We start from the raw sequence: 21,145 nt of genomic DNA on the forward strand, positions 1-21,145 counted from the left end.
GATAGTAGGGTGAAGGAACAGCACAAGTAGGCTTTGAGGGCATCTGATCTTCTTCAGGCGGTGTGCATTGCCCTGTATCTAGGTTGTCTTCTTTAACCCGAGATGGATCATTCCTATACAGCTGCTATTTTCAGAGGGCAGCCATGTTGGTCTGCAGTAAAACTGCCAGATTCAAGTCCAGTAGCTCCTTAGAGACCAACAAGATTTTCTGGGGCGATGAACTTCCAAGAGTCAAAACTGTCTTCATCAGATACTGTATCTGACAAAGGGAGCTTTGACTCCCAAAAGTTTATATCCCCAAAATTGTGTTGGTCTCTAAGGTCCTACTGGATTCAAATCTAGCAATGCTGCTATGATCATTTTTCTAAAGCTGCGTGGGGTTTTTTGTTGTTGTTTTGATTTTATGGTGGGGAGGGTTGGTTGCTGAGAGGAACAGGGTGAGAGGGAGGAATACAACAAACTGATAGGAAGGAAGCAAAGGGGAAATGGAAGCGTCCCCTTTTCTCCAAGCGGAAACTAAAAAGGATTCCAGATTGGGAAAGGTAGCAGGCAGTTTCCTCTTTTCTCAGTCACTGCAATGCATGGGAGTTGTGGGAGAAACTTCCGCTGATTTCTAGTTGCATAAGGCCATGCTTGGCTCACTGGCAGTGCATCCCTCTCTGCCTTTTGAATATTTGCAGTGGAATGCCAAATGCCAAATACAGACATAGAGGTCCATCCTGAGCAGGTCAGAATCCTAATCAAGTCTGCTGAATGAGTCTTACTTCCAGGAAAACATTCACAGAATTGCACAGTGAGTCCGATGTATTGTGTGGGACGTGAGAATACTTGTCATTTTCCACTTCCGTAGTGCTAGGTCTTGAACCTTAAGCCAATAAATGGATTCTGTATTGTTGATCATTAGCATTTATTGATAAGGCATCGAAGCACCAAAGCTGGGGAAAACCAGTTCTGACAAACCTGGCATTTGCCATCCCCTTTATCCCCCTAGCGAACCCCCCCCCCCCCCGGCTTTCCCAAGAAGTTGTGAAAAACAGTCTCTGGAGCTAAGGTGCCCCAAGGTCAGTGGCAGATAGTATGAGAGAGCCACCTTATTTCCTGCCCCCACAAGATAACAGACTTAATTCTGTTTCTCAAGGGACAAGAGTGTCAGGGGAAGCCTAGCTATCTACAAAGTATGTGAAGCCATAAAGCAAAGATCAACGAATGGTCCAAATGGCAGTGGTTACATATAGTAGGCTGGTTATATATATCTTTTAGCAGCATTTATTCATTGTTTCAAGCAGTTATGTTGAGGTAGGAATGCATCTTAGTCACACAGATACTGCCCCCCTGACACATAGCAACAGTTTCACCCTTGCAAGTGAGAATCTGAACCTGCAGCAGTGAGTGGCTGCCTTGCATGAAGCTCTCTAGCTGGCCGGTTTTTCTTTTGCCTGGAAAATACTCATCAGGCCCTGGCTTGATGTAAAGATGCTGCCAAATTTTGTGGACTGGCTTGTTCAGCTCAAAAATCCTCGTTTCATTTTTGTTTCTGTCTGATTCGAGTCAAATGTATGACCTACACAACACAAGCCTTTATTGGCATATAAAACAGGACAAAATTTTAAAACAAAACAAGGTTAAGAAATGCAGTTAAAACTACTAATTTCCAGTATAAAATTTGCAGCAGTTTCACAAAAGAGCACATCAGAGCTGTCCAGGAGGTTGGGTACCTTATAACACTCATGCCACTGAGAACATTGCAAGAAAATGGAATTCGTGTATTTCATGCGTATCTTATTGTATTTAGGGCATAGAAACAATGAATGGTCAAGTGTTTCAACCGTAGTCCTATCACATGAACAAACTCGATTAGAACGTTCCATATTCTTAAATCTTCCCTCCAGCAGAGCTGATGGCAGCACATGACATCTTGCAGCAGCCAAGGCTCTCTTCTGGGTGGGATTAATCAGAAGACGAAGATATGCTGCCATAATTCCACGCTCGCATGGGATTAATAATGTAGTCGGAGAACAGGTTGTCTTGGCAGCACGAGTCAAATTATGAAAATCAAGATCCAAGAGCCTATTCTTAACTATTCTGAAGGCTTCCACCTTTGTGAGCATAAGGAGAGATTCCAAGGGATGATCTTTTATTTTGAAACTGTGTTCTGAAATGGTATTTATAATGTCATTTTTGCATCAGTTGCAATACCATAAAAGCTACATGAAATGGCATCAAACATCAAATCCAGATCCCCATCAGCAGAGGTGGGTGAGATGCAGAGGCTCTATGAGAACAACCTGCAAAGCCAACGAGGGACCAAAAGGCAAATGGAGAAAGGCTCCAGCGTGTGGCACAGTGAACAGGCTGGTCTGTCTTTCCAACAGGGACCTAAAATAGAATAGTCCCGCTCATTCCACAACAGCTCACTAGATACAGGCTTTAAATGGGGAACTGATGAGCTGTGCAAAATAAGCAGTTGGCCGCTTAGCAAAACTCTGGATAGGCAAATGATCCAACACTTGCAGTGCCCAAGGTGGAAGAATGCAGGAATGGGGGTGGAATGGAACTCTTTTGCCTGTTCCTATTGTGGTGGGTCCATCATGTCTGCGTACAGCTTCTAGGCAACGGAGTCTGAACAACAGCTTAAGAACAGTGGACTGGATGGAAGGAGTGGAAGATGGAGGGCCAGGAAGGTAAAAATCAGAATCGCTCCTGGCAAGTATGCCATCAACCCAGAGGTGTTACACTCCTCGGCAGGTTTGCACAGCCCTTTCTTCTTCTGTGCCTGGGGTGGGTAGGTTCCTACTATATGTAGCCTGATTAACCCTAACTTGCCAGGGTTTGTTAGACTTTTGAAGCTAAGTAGGGTTGACCCTGGTCTGCACTTGGGTGGGGGCCACCAAAGAAGTCCAGGAAGGCAGTGGCAAATCGCCTCTGCTCATCTCTTGCATTGAAAATCCTATGAAAATTGGCCTTAAGTTGGTTGCAGCTTGACAGGCATTTTGTTGCTATTGATATGCAGCTTCGTGGCCGTTCACAAAGCTAGGCCCTGTTCCACACCCGTCTCTTTTCTCTTGCCAGTCTTCTCAAGCGGCTGTGGAGGGGAAGCAGCCTGGCCACCCCCACTGCATTCAGATGCCACTGCTTGGCCTCAAGTCCTGCTAAGGGAAACAGAGTAGTTCTTTTTCCTGTTTTGTAAGGTTCTGGAAAATTTTGTCTTCATCCCTTTTCCTTGGGGCAAAGTTTTAAACTCTTCTTATACGGGGCCCAAATCCATCAATCACCCTCTGTAGTATGAGGGACAGTCCAGTGGCATGGAGTTCCATCCACTTTTTCAAGTATAGGTGAAGGCTGATGATCTCAGCATAGAAGTGAATTAGTTTACATTGTTGTTTCTGTAATTTCCATCGCATGGGTCTGTTCCGTGGAAGAGCCTTCTTCCCTCTGGTTTGCTCTTTTCCCGTTCCCTCTCATGGCATTTTTTCCTAGTAGTAAAGAGAAGTTCAGAATGTATCAGGCTGGCATTCTTGCTCTTTTAATGGGCTCTCCAGGGCTACCTTCTCAGTGAGTTTGATGACTTTGGTGGAATAGCTGCCTTTTACACCAGCCAGCAATTTCAACCCCGTGCGTCAAGGCAAGTGATATTGCTGGAGTTTCTTACCTAGCTCTTTATTATCCCAAATGGAACAGAATGAGAAATCTTGCCAGAAGGTGGAGTTCCAACAAATGTTTTCAGATGACTTTTTAAGGCAGAGAAGACTGAGGACGAGCCGCCGGCTGCTGGTTCCGAAAGACTCCTTTTGCTCCAATTAAGCGATGTGCCCCCCCCCTCCCCAGCCGGAAGAGACAATTTAATGGCTTCAGCCTGGCTCTAAACAGTCGGCTTCTCATTGTGCTTAAATGGGACTGTGAAACCAGATTGCTCTCGTGTCTCAGGGCTGAAGAGCTGAGGGGCCGCAGTGACTTTCTTCTTCAGCACACTTGATGCCGTGTCCCTGGACTGTTCAAAAACAAGACTCTGTATTCAGAAGCATTTAGACTTCTATTGCCAGAACTACACCTTCCATTATACCCCTGGCCATGCCCTTCCACGTCACATAACAACACCCTGAACACCAGTTCCCGGGGGTGGGCCACCCCCCCACACCCCAGTCCCACGGTCCAGAGACAGCACAGCCTTCACTTAGGGCAAAACAGCCCACACTCCCCAGGGATGTGGAGGATGGCAGCTTGCAAGTGTCTAACAAGCACCTTAGACTTTGCTTGGGAAATGAAACTAAAACAAAAGCAGACAGGAGGGAGGGAGGGAGGGAGGGAGGGAGGGGGGAAAGAGGATCCCATGTTCCTGCTGGGGGACATGGCAGGGTCAAACCAGAACTGGGCAGATCATGACATTCTGCCCCCCTTAAGGCAACCCTGCCTTGCCCCCCAAAAGGGTGGGGATATTTACAGTGGAACTCCAATCCACTAATATTTACAGTGGAACTCTGTGGCGTAGGAGGTTAAGAGCTCATGTATCTAATCTGGAGGAACCGGGTTTGATTCTCCGCTCTGCCGCCTGAGCTGTGGAGGCTTATCTGGGGAATTCAGATTAGCCTGTACACTCCCACACGCGCCAGCTGGGTGACCTTGGGCTAGTCACAGCTCTTCGGAGCTCTCTCAGCCCCACCCACCTCACAAGGGGGAAGGGCAAGGAGATTGTCAGCCCCTTTGAGTCTCCTATAGGAGAGAAAGGGGGGATATAAATCCAAACTCTCCTTCTTCTTAACCCACTAATTCTTCCCAGCAGCGAAGTGTTTCCAAGCAACCAGATACTGCAGGCGGCTGTGATATAAGCAAAAGACCAAAAGATGGATAACTTCATGGTGCTCCTGGCGATCAATAAGAAGGGGAGTTGGGGCTTCCACTTATGGATGCCACAGGTGGGCAGGAGGTGTCCTTTTCAGGTGGCTGGAACGAAACGCAGGGTGCACTCTTCTATAAATCTTAGGCAAATTCACCTCCACCATTAGCTCAGTTAAGGCATGCACAATTTTGAAAGGTCCCAAATACCGATGTGGCTGGCTTGGGTGCAAAGCAGATTCTTAGTGGAGATGAGCACCAAGTCCCCCACCTGGAAATGTACATCCTTGTGTTTCTTGTCAACCTGGAACTTATAAATCTCCTTAGCTTTACACAAGACTTTGTGGATATGGGGCCAAGACTGCTGGATATTTCCCAACGGACACTCAAGTCTTTTGGGCCCTCCCTGTCCCCCTCCACGGAAGGCTGCAGCTTCCCCTCCTGTCCTTAAACTACTTTAAAAGGAGATTGACCAGTACTCTGATGGACAGCATTATTGTGAGCACATTCAGCAAATGGAAGAAGGTTGGTCCAGATCAGTGGTGGGATTCGGCAGGTTTGCACCACTTTGACAGAACCGGTTGTTAAAATGGTGCTTGCAAACAACCAGTTGTTAAATTATTTGAATCCCACTACTGGAACCGGTTGCTAAATAATTTGAATCTCACCACTGGTATAGATGTCCTAATGGTAGTTGATGTAACATCTTAGATACTGCTCTAAGACCTGGTTCGCTCTCTCTGATTGACTGTCACTTTCTGGATGGTGGGCAGAGCTTAATCCCTGCTCTACCCCCCAATAACTTGAGAAACCATCCCCTCCAGAAGTGCCTGCAGGCTCAACAAAAGGTTGAGGACCCTCGCCATAGCTAGTCCCGTTGTGCCTGCTGTTCCTGTCCACAAGTGCCTGACTCCGCCGCTGTTTGTGCCATGTGGAATCCAAGCTGCCACAGCTTCTCCTTGGTACATGTTCCTCCCCCCTCCCCCTGCTTCCTGTGTGTCACTCTTGGTCACCTGATGTTACCTTCTCTAACAGACCTATGGAAAGATTCCCAGTTGCAAAATTTTGCCTGCTTAAGAAGGAAGTGTGTAAATGCCAACTGCACATCCCCATTTTGGCCACACCATGAATTTGATCTCACAGTCTCAAGCTTGTGGATGGACCGAGCATCATTTTTGTGAGGAAATTCTGAAATTTCTCCAGCTTTGCATTTCCATACCATGATTCTAAGATAGGCTTTGATAGACCACAATTTATGTGTTTCTGGATGCCTCAGATGCACTCACAGCAGAAAACGAATGCAGCAGAAAATAACTGAATTTGGCAGATCGGTGCTGAACATGACTGCCTTAAAGTTTAAATCTTCCTCCCATCTATTTTTAGCATTCCAGCAATCTCCCACGTGGCAGCATTTTCACACCAGCCAGTTTTCCATCTGCAGTCCAATAGGAAGAGGAAGAAGGAAGAAGGTCACACATTCCTCCCCCACCCCAGTCATTATATGGGGTGAATAGGAATGTACAAAACCTGTCCCTTTAGTTCCATTGGGTTTTGTGCTTACCCACCCAGTGCATATGGTGCTCTTTGCTTTCAAGGGCAGTAAGTATTCAGGAACACACGGCCATTCTTGAAGCTATGACAAGCTCGTACAGCCACCAGCTGCAGAGAGAGAGAGAGAGAGAGAGAGAGAGAGAGAGAGAGAGAGAGAGAATGGTACAGAAGTGGGGCTTGGGATACTTGTCTGTGCCAGGGGAGCTGTACTATCTATTCCCCAAATCCACTCTACTGGAATGCAGCAGCATCCCCTAATATGGATGCTGTCCAGAGAACACTTGACTGGTTTATGATTGTCTGTGGAGGCTGCAAACACCCAGTGATGCAGTTGTGCTTCCTCTCTGTGAGCCAAGACACTGGTCAGGGGTCATTTGCTACTTCTCAGCACCAAATGGACCCCAAAGCAGTTCACAGAAAGGAATGAGAGTGCCAAGCAGTTAAATGGAGACTTTTTTCCTACTGGAGCAAAGCGCCTGTGCTCCAGTTGTCCCTGCTTACCAGGGACAGATTATTTTGAGTTCCTTTTCCCTAGCGTCAGTGTGGTATAGTGGTTAGATTGTCAGATTAGGATCTGGGAGACCCACGTTCAAAATCCTCATTCTGCTGTGGAAGCTAGCTGGGTAACCTTGGGCTGGTCAATAACTCTCAGCCTAACCTACCTCACAGGGTTGTTCTGAAGATTAAACAGAGAATGAAGGATGCAATCTGCTTTGGGAGGGAGGGAGGGAGGAAGGTAGGGTATAAATTCAGATCCCTTAATACCACTTTGTTTTATAAATTTGTGCCAAAAGCTCCCTTGGTGTAAGGGCAAACTAAATTCACAAATGTTGATAAAAAATATAAAATCTGAAAAGATAGATTAACCTGACATAACTGTTGAATGCTTCCTGGGTTACAGTTTCCCTGTTTATTTTAGGAAAGCCTCGTGCTTAGGATGCTGATGCATCATCTGATCATTGGAAGCTCTGCAGTGTGTGTTTGGCCCTTCAAACATTGGTGTGTGTGTAAAGTGCTGTCAAAGTGCAGCCAACTTACGGCAGTCCCCTAGGATCTTCATGGCAAGAGGTGAACAGAGGTGGCTTCACATTTCATTTCATTTCATTTCACATTTAATTTATATCCCGCCCTCCCCCGGAGGGCTCAAGGCGGCAAACAACAGTAGTGAACAAACAATAAACAGCAACAACAATAAATCATAATCAACAGCATAATAATAACAGCATAATAAACAGCAACAACAATAAATCAATAACAGCATAATAATGCATCACAATGATATACTATAAACAATAACCAATTATATCAGCTAACCCCCAAATCACAGTTCCCACAACTACAAAAACTAAAATACAGTGAACTAGCATAGAGTCTGCTCCATCAACCCTCCCCAGACAGTCCCTGAACGGGTGGTGCCCCTTCGGCCGCTGCCCAAGTCAGCTGCCTTGGGCTGCTGGTGGAACTCCTGTTGTAGCTGCCAGACCCCCCCCCCCTTGCAGGTGTTTCCAATGGGGTGGGTGGGGAAGGACTCTCACTCCTTCCCATGGGCAGCAGGCGGCAGCTCACCAGGTGGTCTTCTTGGCTAGCAGGCAGGCAAACCAACAGGGAGGATCTGTCCCAGGCAGGGGTGAACAGGCTGGCTGCAGTGCCTGCTTCTGTGTCGTGACTCTGGACTGCCTTGGTGGTCTCCCACCCACGTACCTAACCAGGGCCGACTCTACTTAGCTTCCAAAATCAGATGAGGTCAGATTAGCCCGGACCACCCAGATCAGGGCTTAACATTTGGTACAGAGGTTGAAAAAATAAATGTTGAATCAGTCAATCGACAAGCCTCCCGTGGACCTCGTCTCTAAGAGCCCAGCAGTGCGACAGTAGCCCCAGCAGGGACCGGTCTTCATCCCCTCCTGAGAATTCAGGCTTTTTCCTGTGTTTTAATTTTTTATTGTAAAAAGAATGAAAGAGCTAAATCACTATTCCTTTTTCTTATTTCTGGAAATATAAGGCCGTCGGTAGGGCCTGGTATTCCAGTCAACAAGCTGGTATTCCAGTCAATAAGAACATAAGAACAAGCCAGCTGGATCAGACCAGAGTCCATCTAGTCCAGCTCTGCTACTCGCAGTGGCCCACCAGGTGCCTTTGGGAGCTCACGTGCAGGAGGTGAAAGCAATGGCCTTCTGCTGCTGCTGCTGCTCCTGAGCACCTGGTCTGTTAAGGCATTTGCAATCTCAGATCAAAGAGGATCAAGATTGGTAGCCAAAGACTCAGGAACATTTCAAGAGCTTTATTGGAGCCATGTCAGCCCGAGGTTCAGATAGCCGACACTGACGTTCGGCTTGCTGACCTCTGGTATATACCTGTAAGTTGCAACACAGCTGAACTCATAGTCCCCCCACCCTCTCATTCCCATAATATCGGCATAATAAAGGACGGTGTGAACAGAAGCATTGTTTTGGGACAGGCGGTTCCCTCCTTCGGAGGAAGGCAGGTAACAGAGATGGGTTAATCTCTTTTGACTAGTTACATTGCAAGCGAGGGAGACCTCCTTGGCCTCAAGTGATGATAATGGCCTGGCCAGCTGTGGCCTTGATGTGGATGTGTGAGATGCCAAGCCGAGAATGGCGCTGCCTGAAACCTCATGGTCTAGTGGTTAAGGTTTCAGACTACAACCTGGGAAAAAGTGGGCCCGTCACCCATTCTCAGCCTGACTCTGGGTAGTATTCAGATGGGAGACCTCCAAGGAATACCAAAGTCATGACATGGAGGCAGGCAATGGCAAACTACCTCCGAACATCTCTTGCCTTGGAAACCTCACCGACACGCTGAACCCTAGCAGGTTTCAAATGGAATGTTTATTTATGGTTAACAACCAGTAATACAATAATTTATAAAAGGGCAAATTCCAAATTTTAACAATTTCCATTTATTATCTTCTCCAGCCCATTCAGTCAAGTTAGGCCCCAAGATTTCGACTCTAAGCTTATCATATAGAGGGGCCTTAAGCAACTTGTGTTCAAGGGAATCCACTTCTCCACGGGGCAACCACAGAGCCTCTGTTCAAAGGGGACTTTCTTGAATTTGCCCTCTAAGAAAGCGGAGGGCAGGGTGTTACTATAACAAATGAAAACATCCTCCTGTGATTTTTATTCTCTAGGAAAAATAGATAAGAGGCTGGTTCCACCTAGGATCTAAGGGATTCAAGAGCCAGATATTCTGGAGTAAGATTTAAATCAGATTGTCTCTCTATATTATAAACTCTTTGTCTGACAATCTCCCTAGATGAAAAGGGCATTGGGAGGGAAGTCCTATTTGCTGGACGGTTCTTATAACTGCACTATGCCAACTTGATTGGAAATTATCCTGCAGTATTGCAGGAAACAGACCATGGGGATTGAGGGGAGCTGTGAGCCATCCGTTCATTGAAGTTGTTTTGATTATGGCATCTTCCTTGACCATCTCAGCTTCTAATCTAATCCAGGCATTAGATATACAATTGGGCAGTTGCAAGAGAGACCCTAGAAATTTGGCTTGAACTTTCTCCAGGGTCCCAGCATGCTTCATGTGCAGGAGTGGGGAAACACACCCAGTTCTCCAGATTAGAGTCTGCAACTCATGTGGAGGAGCGGGGAATCAAACCTAGTTCTCCAGATTAGAGTCTACTGCTCTTAATCACTACACCACGCTGATCCACAGGTGCGTTTCTAGGTAGCAGAGGTGCCTAGCCTGGTATTAGCAATGGAATGCAGAGGAATGGAATTCCCTCTGTGTCTCTCCCTGTGTCTTCCATCTCTTCCACAAAGGACTTCTGTTTACTGTTCAGATTCATCTCATTAATACCTGCCTCATCTCCTCACCCAAGCACTGTCAATTCCCACCAGATTGGCAAGAGGGGAGTCTTATCAGCCTTGGAAGCAACTTCTGGAAAAGCTTGGCTTTAGCAGATAAGCAACAATTCCGCACCAGCAGCTCCTTCCAGCCTTCCCAGTGGGCTGTCCCCTCAGTCCTGCCAGCCATGAGGGAAGGAGTTACATCCTCACATGGGGCCACAAGGTGGTCCTCAGAAGAGATGAGAGGAGCTTGCCCCACCCTGACTGACTTTTAACTCCCTGGAGGTGTGCATTGAGCAGGCTTTATTTATTTATTTTATTTATTTTTCAAACTTATATACCGCCCAACCCCCGAAGGGCTCTGGAAGCCATAGGCCAGGCAGCGAGGACTGAGCTTTATATGAAAATAGCTTTGTAGGACAGCATGGAATAGGCAAAACCAGCGGAAGACAGAGAAGGGCAGGTGTATGTTTCTAAAACAAACCAACAAACCCTAAAAGTCCAGACATTTCTGCTTTCTGTTAAGCATCTACTGAACTGTGTTCACATACTGTTTCCACCATTGCCCTCTTCTCTCTCTGTCTCTTTTTCAGGGCTATTTGAAGCAGTGTCGGAAGAGAAGGGACATGTTCAGTGATGAACAGTTGAAGGTCATCTTTGGCAACATTGAGGACATCTACAGGTTTCAGATGGGCTTTGTAAGAGATTTGGAGAAACAGTACAACAACGAGGACCCCCATCTCAGTGAAATTGGGCCGTGTTTCCTGGAGCATGTAAGTCCTTCTGGGGGGGGTGAGGGGTAAAATGGACCTGCCCGATCCCATTTTCTTCATTCTTTTTTTGTAGCACAGTGTGATTTGAGTGAAAGCAAACATGTTCCCTGTTATGACCCATAGAACAGAAATGGGTAGGTGTGTGCAGGTCAAAAATTAAAAGGTGTTCAGCTCACTGATGGCTTTTTTGCTCTAGAAAGAGGCCAAGAGAAGGCTTCTTTTAGGAGCCTGAACAGTTTCTGCCTCAAGCCCCCACCCCTCCCACCAGGATGGGTGGGCCACAACCAGGTGATGAGCCCCCTCCCCCTCCGTCCCCCAGGGTGGGTGAGCCATGATGCCGGGGTCCAAATGGCTCTTTGAGTGTTAAAGGTTCCCTACCCCTGTTCTAAATCTACCATGGGGTTTCTGTGCTCTGGATCCAGCCCCTTCTAGTTGTTACAGCGGGACTTGTCATGCAGAGAAAAACCAGCCCCCCAAAAACATTTACTGTAAGGATGAATGCTAAAAATAAAATAAAATTAACAATTAAAAATTATAAACATCACACTTTTCTCTTAGATCTCACTTTAACAATCCACTAACCTTCAAACCTGCTAATCCTTTTTTTCTGTTTTGCCTAAATAATCTATCAAGGGTTTCCAGTTGTCCAGAAATGTAACAAAATCCTTTTCTTTAAGTCATGAAGTGAGTTTGGCCAACTCTGATAACTTTCCTCAGCCTGAATGAAGAGCAAGAAGCAGCCCTTACAGGTGTCACGAGATTGCAGAAGGGGGAAGTCGTGCTCACACTCTTGCATGCATGTTGGAATTATGTTACCAGCGGGCAGGAAATTATGTTAAAACTCCAGGCAGGAAAGACTGCTATGAAGCACTGGGGCATTCACATATAGCTGCATGCAACTCAGTGCTGGACATTTCAGTTATCAGGAAATGAGCCCATGGTGGGTGGTGTGAAGGAGAACTGTGGGCGCAGGGAAAGCGTTGTTCTTCTGCCCTTGACTCCTGTGCAATCAGGGGAATCCTTTCTGACAAGCCATCTATGACTTTTCAGTTCTTGGAGTGCAGTCCTAAGCAGAGTTATGCCCGTCTAAGCCCATTGACATCAATGGACTTAGGAGGATGTTCACTCTACTCTGGACTGCACTGTTGCTCTCTCAAAAAGAATATGAAAAGCAGCTTTTGGGGGCCAAAATGTTGAAGATGTGGTTCTCAAGTTTGGTGCTCCAAACTGAGCGACTTCTTGCTTTCTCTGCCCCCAAACCTTTCTGCTTCCTTCACATCCATTTCCCCCATCTTTAGTGATTCATGACTCTGTCCTTACATACACAGACTCATCACTGCCAGCCAGGAAACTCAGATAAGGAAAAGGTCCATGTGGGTTTTTTGTATGAGAGAACGTGTTGAATGGTTACTTGATTGTTACAGTTAGAAAACGGAACCTGAAATAATCAAGGCTGTGGATTGCCAGCCTGGGCTGTAGGATGCCATACCTGACAGATACCTCCAATACTTTTGGAGGTTTTTAAACAGAGGTTGGATGGCCAACTGTCAAGAGTGCTTTGATTGTGTATTCCTGCATGGCATGGGTTGGACTGGATGGCCTTTGGGGGCTCTCAGAGCCCTTGCAGTTAGTGAGGGAGCTTCCTCTAGCTCTCACGTTGGCATAAACCAAGTCAGATTCCTGTCAGGGCTATCTTGCATCCGCATGGTGTGATTTAGCAAAAACAACAGCCAAGTACTTTCAGAGCCATGCGGAAGATGAGCCATCGTGACTAGAACAGTAAATGAACGGCCTCTCTAACTGTGGACAGGTGGGCGGACTTTTCACAGTAATCTCAGCTGAGAATGGATTTTTTCACTCAAGAAGGAACCGCAAATGTGAATGGCTGGCAGAGGTAGGGCAGTTGGGCTGCATATTTCAGTAGCTTTCTTTCCTTTGGGGCTGTGCTTGAGATGCCACATCAGCCGCGGGTTCTTCACCCTAACCACCACCCTCAAAACAGATGTATGGAACCATCCAAAACCTTCCACTTTTGCCAGGTTTCACCCTCTTAGTTTCTTTGGCCGATTCCCCATGGTCAATTAATTGCGTGATGCTCATGCAAAATATCAAGGTTTCAGCAAGAACTCCCCACTGCTTCACTGCCAAACACAGATTCATCCCAGTTCCGGTGCTCGCTCTCCCCCTTATCATGTGTTTTTTAAGAACCTGCATGGAAGTGCACCTTTTAAAAAAAACAGGCGCCGAGGATTGGTGGGGAGGATCAGGGGACAGAATCTAGGTTTATTTTCCCACCGTAGGGAGTGACGTGGAGCCTTCCAGCCAATCAGAGCGCAGTGGGCGATGCGCACGCAGCCCTTTTTTTGTTTCATTCCGGTGGCCGCTATGTTGACACATCACTGCATGGAATGTGATTTCTGTGCCAACTGTAAACTAAAATTAGACTTTCGTGCAGGCGCAGCTGCGTGGGAAAAGAGTGCCAAAAAAGTCAAAGCTGCTCATAAACGAAGTTTAGCGTGAAAAACAGCTACCATTCCCACTCCAGCACAATAGCCAATCAAAAGAAAGCTGCTTCCTGCATAGGCAGGGACATTCTATCTACGCATGTGCGTGGTGACGTAGCTGTGCAACAAAAGTTTAAAAAAATTCCCGCCCCAACACAGCGCAACAGCCAGTCAGGATGAGGAAGAACAGAGCCGCTGAGCAGATGATCATGGGGAGTGCTGCATTGCTCGAAACCGCAACAGACATCGAGGTCTTCTCTAGACCCGCGCTGCAGTGGGGAGGGAGAAACCACAAGGAAAAGATGCTGTTTCTTTTGAAACTTGGTTGTATCCAGCTTTAATTTCTCAGTGGAGAAATGGCCTTTGTGTGCCTTCTTGGATTTCCCAGTATTTAATCTAGTTTGAACCTTGATAACTTAGCTGAAACACAAGCATCTTAGTTGAGCCACATATTGCAGAGAAGAAGATTAGAAGCTAGTCAAGGAAACTTTGGATTGCAGGTGTTGGACTGTCTCGTGTGGGGCTCTGCAGAATCTGTTTTGAACAGCGCTCTCAATGTATTGAACTTGTACATCTGGGAGAAGAGTCAAGCCGAGCACATCCCCAGATGATACACGCAGGGGGCATTGCATTTGTGGGTGAATTCCCAAATAGACCTCCCATGTGTTGTTTGATGCAGAACAGAGTACAGTGGACACGGCAGCTCAGCTGCAAGACGTCGAATGATGTCAGAGTCATGTGACAAGCAGAGTGGAAGCTAGAAGTATGGCCTTACTGGTGTCAAGGTCAGGACTGTGGGCAACAGACCCAAACAGTGGGGGCTGACAGAAAATACGACCATTACCCACGGAGGAATCCTGTCCCCTCCAAGTGACCTCTCCTTGCTGTCCTGCTGCTCTTCTCATTACACAGGAGTCATGGGGCCTGTGGTCTCTTGCCCAGAAGTCCTTTCAAAAAGAGCCCCTCAGAATAACAATGGCAGTTCAGTAAGGCTTTGCAGCCCAACAGAAGTGACTCTGCAGCTCACCTGAGAATAGCAGCCTACTGGTCTGAAGGCCCTTTTCTGTGTGTGCTGTCACACACCGTCAAGTTTTCAAGGCAAGACGTGTTTGGAAGTGAGGTGCCAATGCCTGCCTCTGCATGGGCTGAGAGACTGACTGGCTCAGGGTCACCCAGCAGGCTTCATGTGGAGGAGCAGAGAATCAAATGCAGTTCTCCAGATTAGAGTCCTCTGGTCTTAACTGTCAGACTCTCGAATGTGGAAATAACAGAGACCGTAGGAAAGTCCAGAAGCAGTTTATTCCAGGTGATGCAAAGAGTAACAGTGTAAAGCAGGATCTGAGCTAGAGAGCTCAGATCCAGGACTTATATCCTTTAATCCCCCTGTTTCGCCCCACACCAAATGTCCATTACAGTTTCTACTACAAAGCTACGAAGGACCTGGTAACCTTTCACACCTCTTTGAAGATGGGCTGGCGCCAGGAAATTGCTAACAGGATATTGCTAGGAAGAGGGAAACAGGAACACAATTGCAAATCACACACAGCAAGACATCAAGATACTGACAGGCATGGTCCTGACATTAACCACTACACCACGCGGGCTCTCCAGAGTCCTATCACCTCACTAAGCTTGACTTGTAAGAAGCTCATAGATTTTTCAGCTGGAAGAATAGCACGGGGATTAGGGAACTATGTAGAGTGAGGGCAGGCAATGGCTGCTCCTTTCCTGCACTCCATGCTCACACACACTCTTCTTCACTTCCTCTTCATGTTTCCAGCCGTGGGTCTTTGACTTGTCTAACTGGTCAGCCCATTTCCACCCCTGCCCCAGTGACTGTGGCCCATCACTTCTGTCAGGGTCATCTTTTTCCTGAGCAGGCTGGGAGAGGCACCCTGCCCCTGCTGTAAGAGGGGGGGGGGGGGGGGGCTGGCTCACCAGCGCACATTCAATTGCAAGCCTGCCCTTGGGCATCGCAGTGACCAGTTGTGCCACTGGCTGGGCATTGATATACAGCATTCAAGATCAGCCTAACCCTCTTTGCCTGTTACATAAGCCCCACGATGCTGGAGCTGATGAATTGGGCAGCGTTGTAAATACGTCAGGAGGTGCCAAGAAAATCAGGCAGCCTCGGCTTTTTTAGCTTGGCCTGGAGGGAGAATAAAATACTATCTTGGCACTTATGTAAGAGGAAACTGCTATCTAGGATGCTGGCTCCTTTAATGCATAACTACATTACATTCAATTGCTCCTTGGCTGAGCTACATTTCACACCAGCAACACTTCAGATGCTATTAGAGAATCACATGGTGGATGCTAATGAAACTTCAGCAGGACGCTGTTAAGGCTGCTGGCAGCAGCTTCTCCCCGAGTACCTTCAGATTTGCTGCTCCCTGCGGTTTTGTGCTCCTCTGTTTGAGGATGAGGCTGTAACAGCCGTTCTCTTCCCTGCCTCAGAATAGCTCAGGCTGCGGTGATGGGCAGTCTTTTTAAAATGCAAAAGAAATGAACAGGAATGGAGCCTGATAGCCCTCCTATTGTCCACTTTTCCAGCTGAGCATCTGCCATTTAGAGTGCCTGGAAAATACACATGGGACTCTGGTGGTGAAGCTCAGAGGGCATGATGGGGCTGAACTCTGCCCGGATGAGAATCAACTGGGAACTTTACGTGAGCTTCTGTCATGATGATTCAAGTCCAGCAGCCGAACAAGAGCGTAAGCTTCTGGGAGTCAAAGCTCCCTTCGTCCGAAACAAAAGAGCACTGACAGTTGAGAACTCATATCCCCTAAAATCTTGGTGGTCTAAGTTGCTGCTGGACTGAAATCTAGTTGTTTGACTGCAAACCAATATGGTTACCCTCTGGAAGGATGAATATGATGCTTGATAATGGACACCTGGGAAGAATTAAGGAAAAGATGTATCAGCCTGTTGCATTTTTCTCTGCCCCACATTTTTTTCTCCGGGTTATTACTGGGTTGAACTGGCCCATTTCCCCCATCCCATTTCCATTACTGCAGCTTCTAGGGTAGAGGTGTAAGGAAGTAGGGTTGGGGATTGGGGAAAGGACTCAATTCACTGTTTCTCTCCATCCTGTCAGTCTCCAAGGGCCTTTAACTTGCCCAAAGGTCCCATCTTATACACAAGATCAAACTCATACTCTGTCCATGTTACCCAACATTAGGCTCAACTACCTAGCCCCCATTCTTTTACTGCGTTCCACACTTTGGTTCCAGTTTAGCATGGAGAAATTCTAAAATTATATTGGAATTGAACACAAGGGTCATTTACTCCTGTTCAGTTCCATCTTTTTCCTGTTTGGGCTAGCAGTAAGCTTGTGTGTATTGATAAACCACCAAAGTGATTGTATATATACATGCATGCAGATTTTTTTGGTGTGTTTTGCCACTCTGCCCATACCATTCTGTGCATCGCTAAAACAGCACATCGCAGTATATAACCACAGTAAGCATTGCTACCAAATTGTAGGAAACATGCTACAGTTGTGAATCATGTTGTAAAATAAGAAATTGTGGAGGCAACTACCTTGTTTTGATTGCTTACATGCTTTGATCTGTTCAGGGCTGGCAGAAATACTTGGAATTTCCCAAGTGAAATGGTTCTTCTTCACCCAGAAGCAGGCAGTGATGGAATTTGCTACCACAAAATGTGATTTGTGTCCTCTAACTTATTTAAAGTATCAGATTGGTCCTATCCCTGGAAGATGGGCACTTTAAGGGAGCCTCCATTACTTTATATTTAGACAAATTTTATGCCATCTCTTGAAACCTACTTGAGGTGCCCAAGATCACATAATACAGTCTGACCATTAAAACAATAAATAATTATATGTATCCTAACTGATGGGCTGGGCAGAATGGGAGGCGTTTCTTCCGTCCCTGTGAACTGAGTCCAGGACCAACATGCGGAACACCCAAAGCTACCAATCTTGATCCTCCTTGATTTCAGATTGCAAATGCCTTAACAGACCAGGTGCTCAGGAGCAGCAGCAGCAGAAGGCCATTGCTTTCACATCCTGCACATGAGCTCCCAAAGGCACCTGGTGGGCCACTGCGAGTAGCAGAGTGCTGGACTAGATGGACTCTGGTCTGATCCAGCAGGCTAGTTCTTATGTTCTTAAAGCGAAGCAGACCCGGGCCTTTCAGAGTCGGTATCATCCACTCAGGCTACAGCTGCTCTCCAGTGCCTCAGGTTTAAATCTCCCATTTTCTATCTTACTGCAAACGATGGGGTTTGAACCTGGGACCTTTTGCGTGCCAATCAGTTGTTCGACCACTGAGCCACATTCCCTCCTTGGAGCTGCTAGAGCATGTCTTTGTATTCCTCCACCAACAGCCTCGATGCTGCATTGTAGAGCAGTTGATGCTTCCAAACTGTTTTCAGGGGCAGCCCCCTGCTCAGAGGCAGCTGTTTGGTTTCTTTGTGGTGCTGCAGGGCTGGACAGCTGACGTGGGGTTGCCAACCTCTGGGTAAGGTCTGGAAATCTCCTCTCATTACACTTCATCTCCGAGCAACAAATTGCAGTTCCCCTGGGTGAAATGTCTGCTTTGGAGGGTGAATTCCATGGCCCTGTACCCCACCAAAGGCCCTCCCCCTCCTAAACTGTGCCCTGCCCGGTCTCCACTTCCCAAGCCAGAGCTGGCAGCACTAAGCAGACGGCCGGTGGCTCGTGTCTCAGGCACTCTTTCTCTCCCTTCACCTCTTGTCTCACCCTCTTGCAGCAAGACGGCTTCTGGATCTATTCTGAGTACTGTAACAACCACCTGGATGCATGCATGGAGCTCTCCAAGCTGATGAAGGATGGCCGGTACCAGCACTTCTTCGAAGCCTGTCGGCTCTTGCAGCAGATGATCGACATCGCCATCGACGGGTTCCTTCTGACCCCTGTGCAGAAGATCTGCAAATACCCCTTGCAACTGGGAGAACTGCTGAAGTACACTGCCCAGGATCACAGGTACTTGGGCATTAGGGGGTGGCTGCTTGCACGTGGGGCAGGCATTCTCACAAACAGCTCAAGGTCTTCTCCCAAACATTCCTGCCCAGGAGCTCAGATCCCAGGGAGGGGCCTTCTTGATAGTCCCTCCAGTCAAAGAAGCTCACCTGGTGGGCACACGAGAAAGGGCCTTTTCAGTGGCAGCCCCCCCAATTATGGAACAATCTCCCGGTGCACTTAGTCCCCGCACTTTCGATCTTTAGGAGGTAGTTGAAAACCATTTTGTTTTAGGATTGTAATTGATTAAGTTATTAGCCTTCTTAAATAGTAATTTTAAATTTTTGCTTTTAAATGTATTTTATTTTATGTATTTGATCTGTATCAGTGGGAAAGGGCAAGAGTCCAGGATTATCACAACTGACAATGAAGCTCAAGACAATAATGCATTCTCCTGCACTGAACAGAGATCCAGGGTTCCTGCCTCACTGGCCATTGTTGATTTCTCCATTCCAGCCATGCATATCACAGCCAGTCCAACCATGACTGGTTTTGTCATATACCCACTGCTGACATTACAGGCGATCGCCATTGAATGTCTGAATTCACTCTCCTCTACTAAAAATCTCAGCAATGGTTTGGATCTGCAATGTCAGGATATATTATCAGGAGGCTGGCTTGGTTTGTATTAAAAAGAGATCAGTTTAAAGTATGAATAAAACCAGTAAAAGATGAAACATGCCATTTTCACCTTTAATGTTTGTAATTGAAGCCTTTTGTGATGTGGCTATCCAAAAGAATAATAGTGCCATAATATACAAGGATATAATTGATAATCAAGGAAAAATCAAATCCTAGCAAGAAATCAAAGTAAAAGGGAAAATATTCAATGGATGACATACTTTCAAATAGCATCAAGGTTAAGAAAATTAAAATTAATCTCATTTTAATAATCTTAAATTGAGATTAAATAATCTTAAATTGAGATTAAATAATCTTAAATTGAGATTAAAATTAATTTTAATAATCTTAAAACGAGATTAAAATTAATCTCATTTTAATAATCTGAGTAGAGTAAGAACTTCTTGAACTATTGTAATGCTGCTTTATGTTAAAAATGTAATTTGTTAATTCCTTTTCAAATGTAATTAACAAAAATGTAGTAAGAAAATGCTAAATTGCTTAATGCTGGAATGCTTTTCTTCCTGGAAGCCTGGCCTGAAAGTCAGGACCTAGAGGGCAAGACATTTTGGGCAGTGTTGCAGCAGTTGTGAGAGCCGATGACCTGTGGCCCACAACCATCACTCCTTTCTTTGATGACGGGGCGATTGGTCATCACATCAACCATTCAGGCTGAGCCAAGGCATCGAGCAGCGATGAACGGTGCCCCACCAGCTACTGTCCAAGACCTAGATCTGTGGTGGCAAACCTTTGGCACTCCAGATGTTATGGACTACAATTCCCATCAGCCCCTGCCAGCATGGCCAATTGTAGGGGCTGATGGGAATTGTAGTCCATAACATCTGGAGTGCCAAAGGTTCGTCACCACTGGCCTAGATCCTTTGTTCACATCCGTGTCTCTTCTCGCAGCCCACTCTCCTCATGAAGGTTGGAAACAAAGCCCAGGCATTCCTCCACTGGCTCCATCTCTGCTTGTGCCTCTCTACAAGAGGCTGTTCTCCCATCTAGAAGTCCCAAACATGTGTTTGCTGCAGATAGGAGACAAAAGTTGATTTAGTGAGGGGGGCATAGGGGAGAAGTAGAGGCAAAGCCAGGGGTGTTAGGTCCCCCTCCTCCACCCCTCCAAAATGGCGCTCCTGTGAAGCTGTTTAGTCAGAGGTCCTGGGAGTTGTGGGAGCAAGGCCTTATGGGAGGGGAGGCAGCCAGGAAAGGAGCGAGAGCCTCTGCTCGGCAGCATCGTGCGTTTATCTCATTAGTGCACCATCAGTAGCAAGCCCTGAGTTCATCGTACATTCCAGTGGCATCACTGTGACAGGCGGCCCCGTCCGTCTCCCCCGCTGAGACACACATCAAGGTCTCTTGGAATGGAAAGCAGAGCATAAGGTGGAAATCAATAACGTTGATTCCAGCATCACTTTTTCGAGAGACTGATCACTGTCCTGGCTGGCCCTGACAGGAGGTTATTTTCACTCAAGGCAACGATGCTTGCACAGATCCAGGAAGCAGAAGACACAGCTTTGCCTTGATCCGTAGCAGGAGCAGAGAGGCCTTTCCTGGAATCCCTCTGTGGCTGCAGACGGACCTGTCACAGCACCGCTGATCTGGCTGGGCTTCATCTCGATGTCTTCAGGGCTGCCGGATCAGCTTCTCATTGCCGATTCGTTCTTTGCCAGCTGCAGCCAACCAGCTGTGCATTTGGAGTTGCTATTCTAATCCGTTATGAAACCACAGCAGAAAGACCACCGCTTGAGAGACTGGCCTGCTCAGGAGCCAGGGAATGTCTTCCTTTGCACTGAGTAACAAGGACAGGCAACAGAGAATAGAAGAGTGGCAATTGCTTTCTTGAGCAAGGGATTTGGTAAGCCCCAGTGCCCACCCCCCAGCGCCCAGGGATGATTGGAGTTACCAGTTTGGAGCAGTCCCATCCAGCGTGCCAAGATCAAAACAACATGTGTGTTTCTGGAGCAGGTGATTAGTCAGCGCGAGGGTATGGGAACTAGAAGAGCACAATGGCTGGGACTGTTTCACAGGAAA

At 46.9% G+C, this 21,145-nt stretch overlaps 1 protein-coding gene across 5 annotated transcripts in view; it reads left to right on the top strand.

Annotated features, from left to right (window-relative positions):
- Positions 1-21,145, top strand: part of ARHGEF9 (Cdc42 guanine nucleotide exchange factor 9) — a 268,515-nt gene that overhangs the window by 208,358 nt on the left and 39,012 nt on the right. For all 5 annotated transcript variants that reach the window (XM_048513765.1, XM_048513768.1, XM_048513767.1 and 2 more), the window contains 2 exons: positions 10,799-10,978; positions 18,222-18,454. In XM_048513765.1, the coding sequence (XP_048369722.1) occupies positions 10,799-10,978; positions 18,222-18,454 (413 nt within the window). The remainder of the gene's footprint in view (positions 1-10,798; positions 10,979-18,221; positions 18,455-21,145) is intronic.

The sequence above is a fragment of the Sphaerodactylus townsendi genome, linkage group LG13 (assembly GCF_021028975.2).
Source record: "Sphaerodactylus townsendi isolate TG3544 linkage group LG13, MPM_Stown_v2.3, whole genome shotgun sequence".
Lineage (NCBI taxonomy): Eukaryota > Metazoa > Chordata > Lepidosauria > Squamata > Sphaerodactylidae > Sphaerodactylus > Sphaerodactylus townsendi.